The 21356-nt window shown below is 48.0% G+C and overlaps 1 protein-coding gene across 3 annotated transcripts in view; it reads left to right on the top strand.

The window, feature by feature from the left end:
- The window catches only part of AGPAT4 (1-acylglycerol-3-phosphate O-acyltransferase 4), a 135632-nt gene that overhangs the window by 48467 nt on the left and 65809 nt on the right, over window positions 1-21356 (top strand). For all 3 annotated transcript variants that reach the window (XM_061428489.1, XM_061428488.1, XM_061428490.1), the window contains exon 2: window positions 4416-4679. In XM_061428489.1, the coding sequence (XP_061284473.1) occupies window positions 4502-4679 (178 nt within the window). In that variant the 5' untranslated portion in view covers window positions 4416-4501. The remainder of the gene's footprint in view (window positions 1-4415; window positions 4680-21356) is intronic.

Raw genomic sequence — 21356 nt, 5'->3', positions numbered from 1 at the left:
GCTGGGTCTTTATTGCTGCACAGGCTTTTTCTAGTTGGGATGAGCGTCGGTTTATGCTCTTGCCGCAGTGCGTGGGCTTTGCGTTGCCGTGGCTTCTCTTGTGGAGCACAGACTCTAGGGCACCTGGGCTCAGAAGTTGTGTCATGCCAGCCTTGTCGCTCCATGGCATTTGGGATCTTCTCAGACCAGGGGTCGAACCTGTGTCCACCTGTCTCCAGGTAGATTCTTAACCACTGGACCACCAGGAAAGTTCTCATAGCATGACTTACCTTACTCCTCCTCATCAAATGCCTTCAATACTTTAGTGTGGTTTGCTCCTGAATATAAATCTGAGAATCAACTGAAGTTTACAAAAATCAATAGCCTCCTTGGAGTTTTGGGTGCAATTTAGTGTTGTTTTTTTGTAGTGCGTAAAGCTGAGATTCAGAAAAGTTAATTCACTTGAGGATACATGACCACTAAGAAGTATAACAGAGCTTGAAACCCAAAGCCCACACCAGTCTAGGAAAGGAATCGGGGCAGAGCCACGCCATCCAAGGTCTGTCTGTCTGTGACCCCCTCATGCCTTGTTCACGATTCCTAAGCATCACCGACATTGAGTTAGACCCCCTGATTCCTGCAGGGCTAGCAAGGATTTTACTAAAGGGCATACTGGTCCTTGGACTTTTATAAAGAAAAACAAAACTTTTTCTTCGTAATGCCCTACTCTGCCTGGAAACTGAGGAAGGCAGCATTTAATCCCTCGCATTTCCGGTGTCAGCTGACTTCCCTTTCTAAGTGTTAAATCAACAAAGCGAAGGATTTGTTAAATACTCTCCAAACACTAGGTCCCAGAAACTTGATGAAGAATCAGACTTCTGGTGCAGGCTGTCTGGGAGCTTTTAGTGGCTAATCCAAGGGCAATGAATAAAGCAGGAGGATATTCAACTTCGAACAGTAGCTGCTTCCACACTGTAGCCAACGTCCATCACTCCTGTTCATGAGCTCCTGAAATTCACGTGCATTGAGAGGGAGCTGGCAGCTTCATGTCTGTTCCTTCGAGAGACACTGGGTGTGTTGTAACCAGGTGAACAGTTTGACAGCTTGGAGGTATCTCTGGGCCAAGCTGTCTGAAAAAGGTCAAAGGTGGGCTTCTCCAGCCCCTGCGGGGTCTTGGTTTTGTGCCAGAGACCAGGGCTTCTGGGGAAATGGAGGCCTCAGCTGAGCTGAGCTGAGCTGACTTCAGGGAAGTCAGGCCAACAGTGGTTTCTCGATTTCCCTCCTCTCAGAAACATTCTCAGGAATCGGAGCTTGCCTTCCAAATAGTCTAAGCAAGGGTAATGTATTCTAGGAAAGCCCCTTGTGATTGTTCTTCTGCCCAAGACTCCTCAGAACCAGCACGGGGGGCTTCCTTGGTGGTCCAGTGGTTTAGAGTCTGCCTGCCAATGCAGGAGACGTGGGTCAGTCCCCGGTCCAAGAGATTCGCACGTGTCTTGGGGCTACACAAACCCATGCACCACAATTACTGAGCCTGCACCCTAGAACCCATGCTCTGCAACAGAAGCCAGCGCAGTGAGAAGCCGGTGGACTGCACCTAGAGAGTAGCCTCCACGTGCTGCAATTAGAGAAGCCAGGGCGAAGCAGTGAAGACCCAGTGCAGCCAAAAATTTAAAAAAAACAGCCTAGGAGACCCGGAAGTGAGCCCCATGCCCCGACTCTGTGCGTAGTTTGGGATTGAGAACCTCTCTGAAGGCAGCCCTGGTTTTGCCCTGGGCTCATTTCTGGGCTGCTCTCCAGAGGGGAGTTCTGAGCCCAAGAGAAGCCCCCACATCACTCCCCCAGGAACAAAACTGCCCGGAGTGCTGGAAGCAAAAGAGCTTGGAGGTCCACCTGAATCTGAGGATTCATTACTGACTGTGGCAACTTCAGGCAAATCGCCCAAGCTAGGGGGCGTCTCAGTTTCTTCCTCCAAAAAATGGGATGATAATACTATTCATAGGATTCATCTGAGGCTTAAATTGAGACCATGTATGTGATACTGTCAAACGGATTTTGGGGAGGAGTATTATTAGTAAAGACTGTAATGAAGTCTAGGCTCTCCCAACTCTTAATTTTAGAAAGTAATCTGTAATCTTGGCACTTCTTGGGGCGGTTTGTAGTCATGTCCTGATTCCAGGAGGAGTGAGTCTGCTGTGGGTGATGATCTCAGCTGCCCTCAGCTTATTTTTTCTCTGTCAGAGTATTTCAGCCTCCTGTCTTTAGGCTGTTCCTCAAAGGCTTTATTTGCTTCAGTTCAGTTCAGTCGCTCAGTCGTGTCCGACTCTTTGCGACCCCATGAATCACAGCACGCCAGCCTTCCCTGTCCATTACCAAGTCCCAGAGTTCACCCAAAGTCATGTCCATCAAGTCGAAGATGCCATTCAACCATCTCGTCATCCCCTTCTCCTCCTGCCTTCAATCTTTCCCAGCATCAGGGTCTTTTCCAATGAGGCAGCTCTTCACATCAGATGGCCAAAGTATTGGAGTTTCAGCTTCAGCATCAGTCCTTCCAATGAACACCCAGGACTGATCTCCTTTAGGATGGACTAGTTGGATCTTCTTGCAGTCCAAGGGACTCTTAATAGTCTTCTCCAACACCACAGTTCAAAAGCATCAGTTCTTTGGCACTCAGCTTTCTTTGTAGTCCAACTCTCACATCCATACATGACTACTGGAATAACCATAGCCTTGACTAGACGGAACATTACAGTAAAGTAATGTCTCTGCTTTTTAGTATGCTGTCTAGGTGGGTCATAACTTTACCTGCACAGTTATTTAATTTTTCTCTTCAGGGGTTGGAGACTGATGACAGGACTGTGAGTCTGGCTGTTGTGCATATTTTGAGTTTCTGTTCGATTTTAGAACTCTTAAGCGTGCATGTGTGTATGTGTGCACATCAGGAGTGTGGAAGGGTGGTTCTCTTGCCTTCATAGCTGATTATTTGTATTTACCGACATCCCAAAGGTGATCTCTCTTTAACCTTCATTAAGTCATTCCACAGATATATATATATATATATATATTTCATAATTTTTAAGTTGATACATTGTATTTCATTTGTATTCAATTCAAGAAATTATTTTTCTTTTTTCCTTTTTTTTTTGGCTGTTTGGCATAAGGGATCTTAATTCCCTGACCAGGGATCTAACCTGCTCCCCCTACAGTGGAAGCTCAGAGTCTTAACCAATGGACCACCACTGAAAGTTAAAGTCACTCAGTCGTGTCCAACTCTCTGCGACCCCATGGACTATACAGTCCATGGAATTCTCCAGGCCAGAATACCGGAGTGGGTAGCCTTTCCCTTCTCCAGGGGATCTTCCCTCCCAGGGATCTAAGCCAGGTCTCCGCCTTGCAGGTGTATTCTTTACCAGCTGAGCCACCAGGGAAGCCCAAGATTATTGGAGTGGGTAGCCTATCCCTTCTCCAGCGGATCTTCCCGACCAGGAATCGAACTGGAGTCTCCTGCATTGCAGGCGGATTCTTTACCAACTGAGCTATCAGGGAAGCCCCATGGATCGCCAGAGACGTCCCTAGATGTATTTTTAAAATTAAGCTTCAGTTCTGCCCAGTGACTGCTCCAAGGGCTGGAGAGACGGTGACGACCTTCAGAATAGTTGTGTGCCCCGGAGAAGGGACAGTCCAGGGTCAGAAGGCCAACAGTTGAACTAGTAACACCGTAACTTCAGGGGGTGCCACGCGCCCCACCCCCACCCCCAGCACGACCCCAGGAGTGGCCCCCACTCTCCCCAGGGCAGGCGTGCGTGCAGGGAGGTCTCACCAGAAGAAGGGATGTTTGGCTGAGATCTGGAGATGAGTGGAGGGAAGGGGAGTCCTTGGGGGGCAGTATTCAGGCAGGCAGGAAGTCCTGGAGATGCAGACTCTGGTCCTCAGGTTCTCCGTGGTGATGGGCGCTGTTGCTTAACCTCCCTGGACCTCATTTCCTTCTCTGTAACAATGGTACCTGCCTAACATGTGTTAGGACGATCAGAGAACTATTCTTTTTAAGACTGATGCTGGGAAGGATTGAAGGCAGGAGGAAAAGGGGATGACAGAGAATGAGATGGTTGGATAGCATCACCGAATCAATGGACCTGAATTTGAGCAAACTCCAGGAGTTGGTGATAGACAGGGAAGCCTGGTGGGCTGCAGTCCATGGGATCTCAAAGAGTCGGACACGACTGAGCGACTTAACAATAACAACAACAATATTCTTTTAAAGGGTTGAAACTGTGCCCGAAGTAAAGGAAGCACTATATAAATGTTTACAAAATAAAAAAGAAATCCACGCCTGTACAGTGTAATCTTGAGAGTGTATTAGTCTTCTGAGTGTTTTTCCCCCCTGCCTCTAAGAGCGCAGTAATGTTTTTTCTAACGTTTGGCCTCGGTGTGTGTTTCAGGCGCTTTCCTGAGTCCCAGCCTCCCGCCCCGCTGGCCGTGTTCTGCGGTGGGTGTTCGCTGTCTGGGCGAGGAGCACGACCCCGGAATGGACCTCGTCGCCTTGCTGAAGTCTCACTTCCTCTGCCACCTCATCTTCTGCTACGTCTTCATTGTTTCGGGGCTCATCATCAACACCATTCAGCTCTGCACGCTCCTTCTCTGGCCGGTGAACAAGCAGCTCTTCCGGAAGATCAACTGCCGGCTGTCCTACTGCGTCTCCAGCCGTAAGAGGCTTCCCTTCTGCTCTCTGTTTGCATGGGCGTTACTGTTAGGACTTCCTATGTAGGTTACTAGGCTTGCAGTATATGCTTAGATATGTTGTTTGTTTGTTTCTGTTTGTTTGCGTTTTTGACAAAATGCAAGATGTCTATTTTTGCCCTCATTCTCAAGCTATGTTTTAAATGAGTAATGCCAATAGCACCGCCAAATGCCAAAATTCAACAGACACAGAGGCGATCCTAGGAAAAGCGAATAAACATTCCATCTCTGTTTCTTTAGGTTTCCTCCTCGGAAACAATCATTTGTTGTTGTTCAGTCGCTCAGTCGTGTCCGACTCTTTGCGACCCCGTGGACTGCAGCACGCCAGGCTTCCCTATCCGTCACCATTTCCCGGAGTTTGCTCAAATTCATGTCAGTTGAGTTGATGATACTGTCCAACCATCTCATCCTCTGTCATCTCCTTCTCCTCCTGCCCTCAATCTTTCCCAGCCTCAGGGTCTTTTCCAATGAGTTACTGTCAGTGATTTCTTAGTTATCCTTACAGAAATAGCATATATGTGTGTATATATATGTTATTTCTATAAGGAAAGACGTATGTATGGCTCTTACAATTGCACATGTAAGCAGGTGGGTCTGTATGTGTATAGATACATAAGACATACACGTAGCTCAGATCATGAACTCCTTATTGCCAAATTCAGACTGAAATTGAAGAAAGTAGGGAAAAACCACTAGACCATTCAGGTATGACCTAAAACAAATCCCTTACGATTATACAGTGGAAGTGAGAAATAGATTTAAGGGACTAGATCTGATAGACAGAGTGCCTGATGAACTATGAACGGAGGTTCATGACATTGTACAGGAGACAGGGATCAAGACCATCCCCATGGAAAAGAAATGCAAAAAGGCAAAATGGTTGTCTGAGGAGGCCTTACAAATAGCTGTGAAAAGAAGAGAAGTGAAAAGCAAAGGAGAAAAGGAAAGATATACCCATTTGAATGCAGAGTTCCAAAGAATAGCAAGAAGAGATAAGAAAGCCTTCCTCAGTGATCAATGCAAAGAAATAGAGGAAAACAACAGGATGGGAAAGACTAGAGATCTCTTTAAGAAAATTAGAGATACCAAGGGAACATTTCATGCAAAGATGGGCTCAATAAAGGACAGAAATGATATGCACCTAACAGAAGAAGAAGATATTAAGAAGAGGTGGCAAGAATACATGATCATGAAGAATATCTTCATGATTCAGATAATCATGATGGTGTGATCACTCACCTAGAGCCAAACATCCTGAAATGCGAAGTCAAGTGGGCCTTAGGAAGCATCACTATAAACAAAGCTAGTGGAGGTGATGGAATTCCAGTTGAGTTATTTCAAATCCTAAAAGACGAAGCTGTGAAATTGCTGCACTCAGTATGCCAGCAAATTTGGAAAATTCAGCAGTGGCCACAGGACTGGAAAAGGTCAGTTTTCATTTCAATCCCTAAGAAAGGCAATGCCAAAGAATGCTCAAACTACTGCACAATTGCACTCATCTCACACACTAGTAAAGTAATGCTCAAAATTCTCCAAGCCAGGCTTCAGCAATACATGAACCATGAACTTCTGGATGTTCAAACCAGTTTTAGAAAAGGCAGAGGAACCAGAGATCAAATTGCCAACATCTGCTGGATCATCAAAAAAGCAAGAGAGTTCCAGAAAAACATCTATTTCTGCTTTATTGACTATGCCAAAGTCTTTAACTATGTGGATCACAATAAACTGTGGAAAATTCTGAAAGAGATGGGAATACCAGACAACCTGACCTGCCTCTTGAGAAATCTCTATACAGGTCAAGAAGCAACAGTTAAAACTGGACATGGAGCAACAGCCTGGTTCCAAATAGGGAAAGGAGTACATCAAGGTTGTATATTTTCACCCTGCTTATTTAACTTCTATGCAGAGTACATCATGAGAAACACTGGGCTGGAAGAAGCACAGGCTGGAATCAAGATTGCCAGGAGAAATATCAATAACCTCAGATATGCAGATGACACCACCCTTACGGCAGAAAGTGAAGAAGAACTAAACAGCCTCTTGATGAGAGTAAAAGAGGAGAGTAAAAAAGTTGGCTTAAAGCTCAACATTCAGAAAACTAAGATCATGGCATCTGGTCCCATCACTTCATGGCAAATAGATGGGGAGACAGTGGAAACAGTGTCAGACTTTATTTTTGGGGGCTCCAAAATCACTGCAGATGGTGATTGCAGCCATGAAATTAAAAGACTCTTGCTCCTTGGAAGGGAAGTTATGACCTACCTAGACAGCATATTAAAGAGCAGAGACATTACTTTGGCAACAAAGGTCCGTCTAGTCAAGGCTATGGTTTTTCCTGTGGTCATGTATGGATGTGAGAGTTGGACTATAGAGAAAGCTGAGCGCTGAAGAATTGATGCTTTTGAACTGTGGTGTTGGAGAAGCCTCTTGAGACTCCCTTGGACTGCAAGGAGATCCAACCAGTCCATCCTAAAGGAGATCAGTCCTGGGTGTTCACTGGTAGGACTGATGTTGAAGCTGAAACTCCAATACTTTGACCACCTGATGGGAAGAGCTGACTCATTAGAAAAGACCCTGATGCTGGGAAAGATTGAGGGCAGGAGGAGAAGGGGACGACTGAGGATGAAATGGTTGGATGGCATCACCGACTCGATGGACATGAATTTGGGTAAACTCCTGGAGTTAGTGATGGACAGGGAGGCCTGGCGTGCTGCGGTCCATGGGGTCACCAAGTGTTGGACACGATTGAGCGACTAAATGGGACTGAAGTGAACTGGACACATACTTTTTAAGACTAAATGCTGGTATAATATATTGTTTGTCCTTCTTGGTTCTTTTCTTTAACTTTTTGAGATAATTGGTGCACATATGATTGTAAGAAACAATACAGATAGACCCCATACACCCTTCAGCCAGTTTCCCCCGATGTTGACGTCTTGCACGTCTAATGTGTAACATGCCAATAAGAAAACTGACATTGACACAGTCCACCAACTTTATTCGGATTTCTCCAGTTTTATTTACATTCATGTCTCTGTGCATGTGTATGTGTGTGTGTGATTATACTAGACTATAATTCAACTGGCCAGAATTTCAAAAATGAAAATAATACAAAGTGAATCCGGGCATGTCTAGAGATGAGTTTGGTGTTGATTGACCAGAAATCTATACCTGTTCTCAGTAGCACAGAATGCTGTGTGTATCAGCATTCTGATTACACATATGATTGTGAATATATATTTTTTAAATGAACTTTTTCAAATGAAGCAATTAAAAAAATCTCAGCTACCTTTGATTATGCCAAGAATTTCAAAATTATGGATATTGCTTTGGAACCGTTTCAATGAAGCAATCAGATTTTAATTTGCATCAAAATAATACAAGCTGCATACAGTTGTCCAGATGGATTACTACTGATTCAATGAGCTATTTCTGAAACTTCAAGATACGATCTTATGAGAAAAGGAATAACAGCTACATCCTCATTTGTAATGTTGCACTGACTCAGAACTGGCAGATATGTCTGCCACTATTTCTAATGTGGCCTGCGTGCTAGAGCTACTGTGTCTTGGGTTGGAATATTTTACATAAATGTCTTGAGCACGTTCATAAGATCATAAAGTTACAGTTGCAAAGAGTGTATCTTTAATCCTCCTGTCTATGGCCCGTTGGTTGCAGCCACCCACTCAGTGCAGTCATGCAAATTTGTTAGTCATGCATTTCACTCTGATACTGTTTATAGTATTGAAGCACCTACCATGGTACAGAAAAGGGAACAGCCTTTCAGGCAGGACAGAGGCAGCAGGAGAGGTCAGACGCGGACTTGTAACTGTTTGCAGAGAAAGGAGTTTGCATAATCAAGGAGATAATTGCTTCAGATTTACTTTATAATTTTAAATGTCTTTTTCCACTTAAGTGTCTATTTAACAAAACTTGTTTAACAAACAATGTTAATTGCACTTTTCATCGAAGCCTGCATTTATATGACTTGCACACACCTACAGAGATTCCAAAATCTGTTGGTTTGCAACTGGGAATCGTGTATTTGCATTCTTGTGACCTCTGTTGAAATCTCAGGTGGATGCTTAAGCAATGAATTTTCATTTGGAGTTGAGAAATAAGAGATAGGCTTTGGAACGAGAGTTCCTAAGAGTCTGTTTTGCTTTTGGGAGGCAGTGGAGACATGCCAAGTCAATATTCTCTATTAAATATTTATTATTTATTTAATTTATGTGTTTGGCTGTGCTGGGGGGGTCTTAGATGTAACACGTGAGATCTTCTGATGGAGATTAAGATGGGGAGCACATTCAGAAAGCAAGGTGGATTCTCAACATGACAAATAATTGTTTAGCACGATTCCATATGAAACGGATCCATCCAAGACCACTGGAGTTTCTCCATCCAGGGTGTCGTGAATGGCCAACAGTCCAATTTCACAGCAGGGTCAGAAGTACACGGCCAGGTCCCTCCCATCCCAGGATGTTCCCCCCATGCTGTTTGCCCGCTGTCCCAGAGGAGAGCTTCCACGGGTTTGGATTGAGCAGATGCAGCAGTCACCTGAAAAGGGACGGAGGGCATCTCTCTGGAGGAGCAGGTCTAGCTTTTGGGAAAGGAGAATGTGGTAGCAGTTGGAGAGGGTGATGCCTCCTGGGTTTGGCTGTGGGCACTCACTATGGTGAGGAATCCGCCCCCAGCCCCCCATCTTCTCCAGCATCTCCATTCCTGGTATCCCAGCATGTCTTAGAAATAAAGCTGTTCTCTCTCTGAACTTGTCCTCTGTAGTTGATAGATCCTTGGAGTGTTTTGCAGCAACAACCAAAGACGTGTAAGAGACAGCCTGTTTGGAAAGCCTCATCAGAGGCTGTCATTCGTGGGCTATTGAACAGCACAGAATAGAGGTGATCAGACCCTCTCTGCTGTCACTCTCCTCCTCTCCAGGTTAAGACAAAAACTCTTCATGGGGTTTAGCGAACCACTCTAAAGCTTAGAAAATCAGCTGCATTCACCATTCTCGCAGCTGACTTCTTAAAGAAAAACAGCAGATAAATCGTTTCCTAGACATTTGAGACCCCTCCATTGCCTGCTCACTTTTTACTAATGCAGCTGTGTCTGTATGCGTCTTTATTTTTTTTAATGTTTGTCAACAGCTTGGTGGCACACTAGGTGAGTCCCAAGTAGTCACCAGCCGTGGCATGCGAAAGGCCACTGATGTAAATGACAAACAGAGTCGGTTTCCATCATGACACACAGGCAGAGGACCTTAGACTAGTGGCCAGGGCTGCCACGAGGAGCAACAGTTTGAGAGTTTGTTTGACTTGGATGGCTGCTTTGGGAGGGCTGTTGCAGTTCCTTTTCGCCTAGCTTTGTAGGCCCCTAAGCCTGAGAGGCTGAGATAGACTGGCTTAGGCGATGGCACCCCACTCCAGTACTCTTGCCTGGAAAATCCCATGGACGGAGGAGCCTGGTAGGCTGTAGTCCATGGGGTCGCTAAGAGTCAGACATGACTGAGCGACTTCACTTTCACTTTTCACTTTCATGCATTGGAGAAGGAAATGGCTGCCATCTCTGGGGTCGCACAGAGTCCGACACGACTGAAGCGACTTAGCAGCAGCAGCAGCAGCATGCTGAATGGTGGGGGTTGGGGGTGGGGTATGGAGCCGATCTCTGCAAGGTGAGGAGAGGGAAGGAAGTTACAAGAAGTGGGCTGCCACACAGAATTGTATATTACCTTCCCTTGTCCAGGATGTGCCCTTTAGTCTCTAGGGAAAGGTGGCCAAGACCAGCTGGCTCGCTTTCCTTCTCCCTGACTCTGTGTGTTTCAAAAAAAGCAGAGAAGAATTAGGAGAACCTATTAATGGCAGAGGTTTTAAAAGTGGGGTGGGGGGGTGGGGGTGGGGAGAGTGGAGGATGACAGCTGACCTTAATGTTCCACGAAGGGCTGGAGACACAGAACTGCCATTGAGACACCACACCCCACCCACACACCAGCCCTGGTGCCTGGTTTCCAAATCCCATGCTGTAGCTCCCCTCCTCTGTGCCTTGAGCCTGTCTCTTACTTTTTCTGGAGGGTGATGCTCCCGGCTTCCACGGCCATCCAATGCATGGATCCACTGGGTGCCTCTGACGGCCAAGGGCTGGTGACACTGAGGAGGGGTCAGGATCTGGGGTGCAGAGATGAAACAAGAACATCCTGCCCTCCTGCTTATAGGCTGTCACCTTGGGCGAGCCCCACAAACGCTCTGAGTTCAGCATAGAGCAGCAGGACGGATCACGGTGGCTGGTCAAAGAAACAGAATGACATGCTACGTTCGAAAGTGCTTCGTGAGCTATGTAACGCACATCCGTTTAGGATGAAAACTGAAATTTGTGTCTGCAGGGGGAAGGAGAATTGCAGAGGGGAGGGTGGTGGGGGGACAGGTAAGGCTATCATCTTTCTTCTCATGATGGCAGTTTACTTGGTTGCGTACCTTCAAAAAATGAACTACATTTGAATTAAGGGGAGGGAGTGGAATTGACCAAATTCCAGTATTTTTCTAATAAAGAGTTTGTTTGTTTGTTTTTTCTTTTTGCACTTGTTACTTCTCTTCTTAGCACCTCCCTTCTGCATTCCCACCCCCTGCTCCTTGAAGGTTATCGGCTGCTTGATTTGCAGCAGACGGTGGCTGAGCATGAGAGAAGCAAGCTCTATTTCTCCAACTATAACACCGCTCACAGTTCCTTGCTTGAAACAGATGTCAGTCTTCCTGCTGTTAACAATAATACCCAGCTGTGACCCGAGGGTGGGGCTCAGTGTCTCAGATGGATAGGCACCCTCCCCTGAGCCCCGGGGGGAAGCAGGCTTCACTGAAGATGCTCCCCTGTCCCACTTTTAGGGTGACATCTCTCTTGTGGGGTGATGAACCTCGGGTTCTTGGAGCAACTCCCCCCACTCCCTACAACAACTTTGGCCATACGATCAGTCTGATTCTCCTGGGTGCCAGGCTGGTCTCTGGAGCTGGTCTGGTGTGCTTTGTTTTTTCTTGTTAAAAGTAATTTAATTTATTTATTTTTGGCTGTTCTGGGTCTTCGTTGCCACGTGGGCTCTTCTCTGGTTGTGCTGAGCGGGGGCTGCCATCTCGTTGTGGTGGAGGGCTTCTCATCGAGGGGGCTTCTCTTGTCTCGGAGCTCAAGCTCTTAGATGCAACTCACAGGCTTTCGAGCCCCAGATCAATAACTGTGGCGCGTGGGCTCAGTTGCTCTGCAGCATGTGGGATCTTCCTGAACCAGTGATCAAACCCATGTCTCCTCCATTGACAGGCAGATTCTTTACCACCGAGCCACCAAGGAAGCCTTTCTTTTTTAAAAAAAAGTTTGCTGGTTTTAGGCCAAACTGTTTGGCATATGGGATTAGCTCCCCAAACCAGGGGTCGAACCTGTGCCGTCTGCATTGTGAGCGTGGAGTCTTAACCACGGGGCCACCAGGCAAGTACCTGGCCAGGTTTGCTTTAATATGAGGCCGTCACCCATAGCGTGAACTTTGCTGTTTTCCTTTCGTTTGTCTCTCACTGGAATTGAAGAACCTGCCTCCTACCACAGCCCCTCCTGAATCAGGATAAGAATTGTTTTTTTTAAATGTCTCGGTTTGAGTTCCAGATTCTTGGGCACGTATTAGTTTCCTTGCTTTGAGATGAGTTGGTGGGGGTGTAGCCGGGAGACAGCAGCTGTTAGGGGGCAGAGGGACCAGGGCCAGGAGCCCTGGATGGGAGGGGGAGGGGAGGGGGAGGGGCAGGACAGGAAGGAGGTGCTCCAGATGAGCGAACACGCCCAGGAGCCCCCCAAGATCTGTCCCTGGATTTCCTCTAGACGGGAGTTGTTACTGATCCTTTTGGTAGGAGGTTTGTCAGAGGCACGTGGATCCCTGGGAGCAGGCCCTGGGGAAGTGGTCCTCCCCTTTGCCCCACTGGGTATTTATAGCATCACGGTGGATCCTGGGGTCAGGGTGGGGTAGGAGCAGGGCTGGAGATCCTGGGGCAGAGTCGGGGGCTGTCTAAGGGAAGCAGGATCAGCCCTCCTGAGGTTTCTATTTCTGAGTAGGGCCAGGAGAAGCAGGGCTTAGACACATTCCTGTGTGTGTCATGAGGCGGGGGCCGCAATTGGGTGCCCTCCCATTTTGCATGAAAGAACAGGGCCAGACCGGAGTGATAAAAGGTGATCCAGCAAAGAGGGGGTGCTGTGGCACTTTCCACGGTGACCTTGGGAGAAATAACATGAGCCGTTCACTTGGCAGCTGGCTTGCTCCGTGTCTCTTCCCAGCCTGATGAATGGCAGGACTGCCTTGCTTATTTTCATCCAAGCGGATTCTTCACTCTTTCCGGTCCGGGGCAGGTTTGGCTCTTTCCTTTGGAGCAATAGTTTATCACCCGCAAGATGTCGGGAAAGGTCTTTGCTAGGTTGGCCCCAGAGCCTTGGTCCTGACCCTTCCCATCGCTGATTCTGCCGAATCATGGACTCCTGGTGCTTCTGTGGTTCTGACCCAGAGGTAAAGGGCTCTCCCTGGACCGAGCAGAGGGCACCCGGATTCCTCTCCCGGGACAGTCCTTTGCTCATCTCACTCTGTCTCCTGTGCTCGTACCATATCCTGCTCCCACCGTGTGTCGGTCTCCACGCCCTTACGACTCTCACAAGCAAACTCCGCTTCGTCTGGGGTTACAGCTCTGACGGCCGGGCCTGGGAGGTTCGGCAGCGCTTCTACAGACGCTGTCTAGTCCGTGCCCTCGGGGCTGATGAAGAGCCCAGGGGTGTGTGTGTATCTGCCTGGAGACCCCAGGCCTTGGCAGCGGCCTCCATAACTGAAATAAGACGCCACCGCGTCAGGCGGCAGAGATCTTGCTCTAAGTGGTTTCCTGGTGATTCATTCAGCAAGCACTGAGTGCCTGGTGTGTGCCGGGCGCTGTGTTGGGTACTAGGCACCTGGTGGTGAGAAAGACAGCTACGAGCCCGCCCCCAGGGAGCTTGCGGTCTGCTTTCTGGAAGTCTCATAATCATTTCCTGCAAGGGCACCTTGGCTAAGTCATTGTGAGTAACAGACCCAAACCATCCTGTTTGCCCCATGTTTGGGCAAAATGAACCTTGTTTTCTCTTGTCCTCACTTTGAGGCTTTTCATGTAGCACGGCAACCAACCAACCAACCAAATGAAGGAAAAACCATACCTGGTTAGCAACTCAGCATTCTGAACGGAAGTAGCAGAAGCAACCCAGAAATGGACTTGAGGTAGATCTTATTTACAGTGTGTTATAGAGTCAAAGAGCGCGCGTGTCTGCACTTAAATGGCACCAGAATGATAGGTAGGAGAAAAAGAAGAGAATCAGAGTGTGTATAAGCTAAGCGGGGTCAGGCTTCTCAATTCTGCTGCTTTATTCCGTAGACTTCCAGCCAGCTAATCCTTAGCAGGCATTTGCCGTTCTAACTGCTGTTTTGAGTACTGGGCACAGAGAGGTTAAGCAGCTTGCCCAGGGTCACACAGGAAGTTGGAGGAGCTGAGACTGGGGCCATCTGAGCGCAAACTTCTCTCTGCAGCACCGCCCAGCACGGCCTGGTGGTGTAGGAGCCAGGCTCTGGAGCCGAGGCCACGTGTCCACTGGTGTAGTAGGCGGCGTTCCACAGGGCGGCAGCGATTGTGAAGTCACGGCACGCAGCTATTGCCATTGCTGATCCGTGTAATCCCTGCAGTCTGTGGCGTGTGGTACGTGTTAGGCCTCACGCGAGACCTTTCATGTCCTTACCTTGTTTAAACACATAACCACCCTGAATAGGCAGTCTCCCATTTCATGCCAAGTGAAAGTCATTCAGTCGTGTTGACTCTTTGCGACCCCGTGAACTATACAGTCCATGGAATTCTCCAGGTCAGCATACTGGAGTGGGTAGCCTTTCCCTTCTCCAGGGGATCTTCCCAACCCAGGGATTGAACCAAGGTCTCCCGCATTGTGGGCAGATTCTTTACCAACTGAGCCACAAGGGAAGCCCAAGAATACTGGAGTGGGTAGCCTTTCCCTTCTCCAGGGGATCTTCCGAACCCAGGGATTGAACCCAGGTCTGCCGCATTGCAGGCGGATTCTTTACCAGCTAAACTATCAGGGAAGCCCTGATAGTTTCATGCCAATGCACTCCAGTATTCTTGCCTGGAGAATCCCATGGACAGAAGAGCCTGGCGGGCTACAGTCCATGGGGGTCACAAAGAGTCGGACATGACTGAGCAACTAAGCAGAGAGAGGGCATTTCATGGATCAGTTGTCTGAGGCTCAGAGAGGTCAGGTGACTTGTCTAAGGTAGCACAGGAAGTCGGAGAGCTGAGATTCCCAAATCCATTCTCCTCCTACCTTTTTTAAAAATGCATCTTTGGGTCTTTCTCTAGTTGCGGTGGGCGGGGGCTACTCCCCAGCCGCAGTGCTCCGGCTTCTGTAGCTGCTGAGCAAGGGCTCTGGAGCCCGTGGGCTTCAGCAGTGGTGGTGCCTGGGTTTAGCTGCCCCACAGCATGTGGGATCTCTCCAGACCAAAGATCGAACCCAAGTTCCCTGCCTTGGCAGGTGGATTCTTAACCACTGGACCACCAGGGAAGTCCCATTTTTCTCCTACATTTTGAAAAATGAAGAAGACAGTGTGCGTAAGAGTTTTTATTTTATCACCCACGGTTGGTGTGAAGCAGACATCTGTTCGGATCAGCCCTGCGCGTGTCCACGCCCTGACTCAGCCCCAGGGGGCTGTGCAGGGTGTCTGTCACTTCCTTAAGAAGCGTGCATTTGGGTTCATCCTGGGGGCCTGACCCTGGGCCAGCACCTGGAGCTCAGAGGTGAAGGGGATGTAGCCGCTGCCTTCGGAGCGGTCCAGGCTATTGGGGAAAGCATGTGAGCCAGCCACTGCAGAGGAGCCAGACTGAGGCCAGGCTAGACGTACGCAGGGAACGTGGAGCAAGTCCATCCTGGGGAGGGATGGAGGCTGGTCCTTGGAAGCAGCATCCTACCAGGAGTTACTGAATGAGCAGGAGGTGTGATATGTCGGCAAGAAGGGGAAAGGTCGTCTGAGCTGAGGAAAAAGCATATTCCAGCATCGCCAGGTGTGGTACTGGTTTATCTGCACCAGTTTGTTCAGGGAGCTGGTTTGTTCAGCTGCAGGACCTACCACGTGTCATCACGACCTTGCTGAGTCAGGAGGCGGGAGCTGGGTGCCCTCCACCCATGGCCTGGAGGACAGTGGTGTCCAGTGGCGCCCAGCGTGGCTGGTCCACCTTGGGCTTGGTCCATGGACGCACCCACAGAGCCATCTCCGGAAATTCCAAGCCGTGTAAACCATCTGTTTCCTTCAAGGTTTATTTTTGTCTTGCCCTGAGCAGCTCTGTTTGAAATGTGCCTTGAGAAACTGTTAATTTTTTTTTTTTTTTAAAGATCTGTTCACACATAATCTTTTATAGGAAGATACCCGGGTGGGTCATTATTTCCTTGAACCATGTTGCACCCTAAGTATAATATTACGTAAAAATAGCATGAGGCAAAATGGTGCCGTGTAATACCAATTTCATAAATACAGACTGTAAGTAAGTTGATCGGAGTGCTGCTTTAAGGCATCAGAATTAGAGATGAGTTTTCTTAATTGCCTTTATACCAAGTATTTATTAACTGGGGGAAAAAAAAGACCCAAACAAAATAAAAGCCCAGACAACAGAAAGAATTAGCTAGGAAAGGGGTTAGAAAAGGGAAATATAAAGTGGGCCTTTCATGCACTGTGTGTGTGTTTGTGAGAAAGCCTCCTGTGTGCTGGCGGGGGCTCCCCATTCCTGGGCCCAGGAGTGATGCGATGTTCAGGCCTCGCCTTCAGGGCCTGCCTAGAGCATATTCGACTCTCATTGCCGCAGTGACCGAGGACAGTGGAGGCGAGAGAAAGTGCCCAGAGCTGCGTCCCTGGGTCCCCAGGGTCCCCCCCACCCCTGCCCCGCACCAGAAGATGTATATGTTCTTACTCTGCGCCTGTCAATAGGGCTTTATTCAGAAGCTGAGTCTTCGCTCATCGTCAAATTGAGATGTGGTCCTGCGGGTGGGCCCCAGTACTTTACGGCTAAGGGCGGTGTCTTTGTAAAAGGGGAGATCACAAAAGCAGATCAAACCAGTCCATCCTAAAGGAAATCGACCCTGAATATTCACTGGAAGGACTGATGTTGAAGCTGAAGCTCCAATACTTGGGCCACCAGTTATGAAGAGCCAACTCACTGGAAGAGACCCTGATGCTGGGAAAGGTTGAAGGCAGGAGGAGAAGGGGACAGCAGAGGATGAGATGGTTGGATGGCATCACGGACTCAATGGACACGAGTTTGAGCAAGCTCTGGGAGATGGTGAAGGACGGAGAGGCCTGGCATGATGCAGTCCATAGGGTTGCAAAGAGTCGGACATGACTGAGCGACTGAACAACAACCCCAAATAGATGCAGAGGCAACAGGCCCAGAGGAGGACGGTGTGAAAACATGGAGACCGGAAGCCAGGAGAGCAGGTGCCCCAAAGCCTCCAGGGAGGCAGCCCTGGCCACACCAAGTGTTTAAGAACAGAAGTTCTGGTGGATTAAAACCCGATGTATTTCTTGTTTTAAGGCCCCAGTTTGGGGAACTTTAGAGCTTCCCTGATGGCTCAGTTGGTAAAGAATCTGCCTGCAATGTGGGAGACCTGGGCTTGATCCCTGGGTGGGGAAGATCCCCTGGAGAAGGGAATGGCAACCCACTCCAGTATTCTTGCCTGCAGAATCCCATGGACAGAGGAGCCTGGCGGGTTACAGTCCACGGGGTCTCACAGAGTCGGACACGGGTGAGCGACTAACACTTTTGGGGTACTTTACAGCAGTCCCAGAACACCGTCACTCTGTGATCCAGGTCTTTTTCCCTCTCACTGTGCGTGTGAAGTGCCAAGTGAAGGCCGTTCTCTGGCACTGGCAGGGGTGGTGCTGTTTATTTCCCTCTCCTCCCACCTCACCTGGCTTCCCCCACTCCCAGTTGTTTCACTGGCAGTACAGGGAATGAGAGCTTACACAGATTGAAGGCCTTGTTTGTGTTTAAGCGCCAAGCCACAGAAGCCCTCCTTCCTGCTTCTTAAAGTCCGTGAGTGAAGCGGAGCTGGCGACTGTGTGCAGCCGGGCTGGCCCGTGCAGAGGAGCTTTGATGATGGAGATGAAGTCTTGCTGGGTTTCTTTCCCCCTGTTTTCCTTGTATTTTTAACTGGTGTTTACATTTATCTCTCTGAGTACTCTGAAGTCCAGAACTGCTTTGGCCAATCCCCAAAGCAGTCTGCCTGGGAGAACAAGAATGAAACCCTCCTTCGAACTTGGAGGGAGTTCTCTGAGGCGAATGGATCAAGTGTGGAAGCCTGTCTGTAAAGCAATGCTCAGGTCTGTCCTAGTAACAGCCTCTCTGGCCATTAAAGTAACAACAAATCTTTTCTTCCTCTCCCTGCTTTGCGCAAACAAGTAACAGGAATCAAGTCATCTGACCCAGGAAGTCTGTTCCGGTGGCTTGCACACGCCTGTGTCTTTCATTCGGAAGCATCCAGAAAGCTGTCTTCCTAGCTTCGTTCAGATCCAATGTCTTTTCTTCCTAATCAGTGTTACACTCCAGCCTGATTCCTAGTGGAAAGATTCTATCTAGAATGGGACATTTACTTTGCTCCCCTTTCCCGCACAAAGCTTGTTATAAAATTAGCCCTTTGTGCCAACACTTCTTTGTCTGCATAGGGGAAAAAATACTGGCCTTGAGAACTGATGATTACATCAGTGTGTTATCAGATCAATTCATCGATAAATATCGCAGCTAAGTAGTTGATACACCTGGCAATTGGAAGCATAGTGAATATACAGCCGGTCTCATGCAATTGATCCACTGAAAGGAGATGTGATAGATAAGGGCCCTGGATTTTTAAAATAGAGTAATGTAACTATGCTGTAGCATTTATTATGAGTAACAATCCATTTCTGCATCTTCAATATGTGTGTGTGTGCGTGTGTGCTCACTCAGGCGTGTCCAACTCTTTGGTAACCCCATGGACTGTAGCCTGCCACACTCTGTTCATGGAATTTCCCAAGGCAAGAATATGGAGTGGGTTGCCGTTTTCTTCTCCAGGGGATCTTCTCAACCCAGGGTTGGGACCAGAGTCTCCTGCATCTCCTGCCTTGGCAGGTGGATTCCTTGCCACTACACCACCTGGGAAGCCCCATATTTGTGCACACACGTAAATATATACGTTTTACTCACAGTGCAGGGTGTATGTGTGATTGTTCCTACAAAAAAATGACCTGGTATTTTAAATAGAAAGCTTAATCACTCACAACTTCAAATAGACATGTTAAGACGTGTTAAAGAAACAGCAGATTTAGGAATACAACTGTGATACTGAGTTGTATGAGCAGATGCTTGCCTTGGAGCAAGGTGTCTGAGCTGTTGAAGTGGTTTATAAATAAATTAATTCTCAGCCAAGGTGCCCGTTTGTTTTTGCAAGCATTAAATTTCACTTGTGACTTGGGTTACGGCTTTCAAATTAGGTTGTAAGTTTGACTTTGGTGTCTTGTAACTTGATAAGAGAGTTGGGTGTGTTCTTCAAAGTGGGCTGGGTATTCCCCGGGGGGAAAACAAGACGAGCCATAGATTATAGAAAGAAAACCTTAGAGCTTCTAATTTATATTCCATTTATCATAGATAGAGGGCTTCCCATGTGGCTCAGTGGTAAGGAATCTGCCTGCAGTGCAGGAGATAAGTGGGTTCCATCCCTGGGTCAAGGAGATTCCCTGGAAGAAGAAATGGCAACCCATTCCAGTATTCTTGCCTGGAGAATCCCATGGACAGAGGAACCTAGCGGGCTACAGTCCATGGGGTCACAAAAGAGTTGGACACAACTTAGCGACTAAACAACAGCAACAATAGTATATATGGATAAGATTTAAAAATTGCATATATTTTATAAATTATACAAAACAAAATTTTATGTGTATAAAATTTGTATATGCTAATGGTGCCTATTTAATTTTTCAACTTAAATGATCAAAATTATTTGAAGATCACTGCCTTAGCCTGTGAGTTTGGGGAGACAGTGGAAACAGTGGCTGACTTTATTTTGGGGGGCTCCAAAATCACTGCAGATGGTAATTGCAGCCATGAAATTAAAAGACGCTTACTCCTTGGAAGGAAAGTTATGACCAACCTAGACAGCATATTCAAAAGCAGAGACATGACTTTGTGAACAAAGGTCTGTGTAGTCAAGGCTATGATTTTTCCAGTAGTCATGTATGGATGTGAGAGTTGGACTACAAAGAAAGCTGAGCACCGAAGAATTGATGTTTTTGAACTGTGGTGTTGGAGAAGACGCTTGAGAGCCCCTTGGACTGCAAGGAGATCCAACCAGTCTATTCTGAAGGAGATCAGTCCTGGGTATTCATTGGAAGGACTGATGTTGAAGCTGAAACTCCAATACTTTGGCCACCTGATACGAAGAGCTGACTCATTTGAAAAGACCCTGATGCTGGGAAAAATTGAAGGCAGGAGGAGAAGGGGACGACAGAGGATGAGATGGTTGGATGGCATCACCAACTCAACGGACATGAGTTTGAGTAAACTCCGGGAGTTGGTGATGGACAGGGAAGCCTGGCATGCTGCAGTCCATGGGGTCACAAAGAGTCAGACACGACTGTGCAACTGAACTGAACTGAACCACTCCATATGCACTTCAGCTTGGATGGAGTAGACAAAAGCAAGTTAAATCTATGTCCACAGGTAAAACTTTTCTATGTTCATCCTTCTACGAAGGGTGTCAACCTTCCTCTGCCCCCAGAAATGGAAGGCTGTTCTGTGTTCTGGTTCAGACCTACTGTCTTCTCTCTTGCTCCATGGCCTGTTGACAGTGGGGGTTTCAGAAGACTAACAAAAGATGACATTGAACTAAAGCCGAACTTGCGAGGCTTCGGAGGGTTCACGTCACTGCAGATCTGACAAAGCTCCTTCATAGTCTGACAAAGGAGACTGGGACGCGTCTGGACCAGAAACAATGTTGGTGCTGCCTCTGTTGGAGAAAGAGCTGTGATTCCACGCTGGGGGTGTGGGCAGGGCTGGGCGCAAATGAGCAGATCTCGGGAGCCGGGGCAATGCTGTCAGGGCCTGGGAGGAAAGCTGAGTGGAGGCGGGGCACTGGGGCCCCAGTCTCCTGCCCTGGGGCAGACAGCTCTCAGCCACCTCCGTGTATCCTCCGGCTGTTTCATCTGCGAGTGAAGTGGCCTTCATACCACCCTCCCCTCCCTTGTACTGGGCTGTACTCATGAAAACTCCAGAGATGCTCAGACAGCGTCTGGTCCCTCAGCTGTCTTTTTTAAGATGCTGTTCCTCCGGGATTCCACCTGAGTCTTCACCTCCTCCCCGACTCCCTAGCGCTGGCTGGGTTGGATCCTGTCCTCCACCTGCTGAAGGTGCTGTTCTCAAGGCGTGCTTTCCTTGACTTCAGGCTTTCCCCTCATCAGTTCCTTGTCAGTTTCCTTTTGGGTGTCTCACAGCTCTGGCCTGATTCCTGGCATTTCAGTCATGAAAGATGGGCAGAGTATATTTAGGAGAAATAAAGGGAGGAAGGAGGAAAAGAGGGAGGAGGGAAGGGGAGAG

Source organism: Bos javanicus, chromosome 9, assembly GCF_032452875.1.
Source record: "Bos javanicus breed banteng chromosome 9, ARS-OSU_banteng_1.0, whole genome shotgun sequence".
Lineage (NCBI taxonomy): Eukaryota > Metazoa > Chordata > Mammalia > Artiodactyla > Bovidae > Bos > Bos javanicus.
The sequence above is the reverse complement of the archived record's forward strand: the minus strand, read 5'-3'. Positions and strand labels throughout refer to the sequence as shown.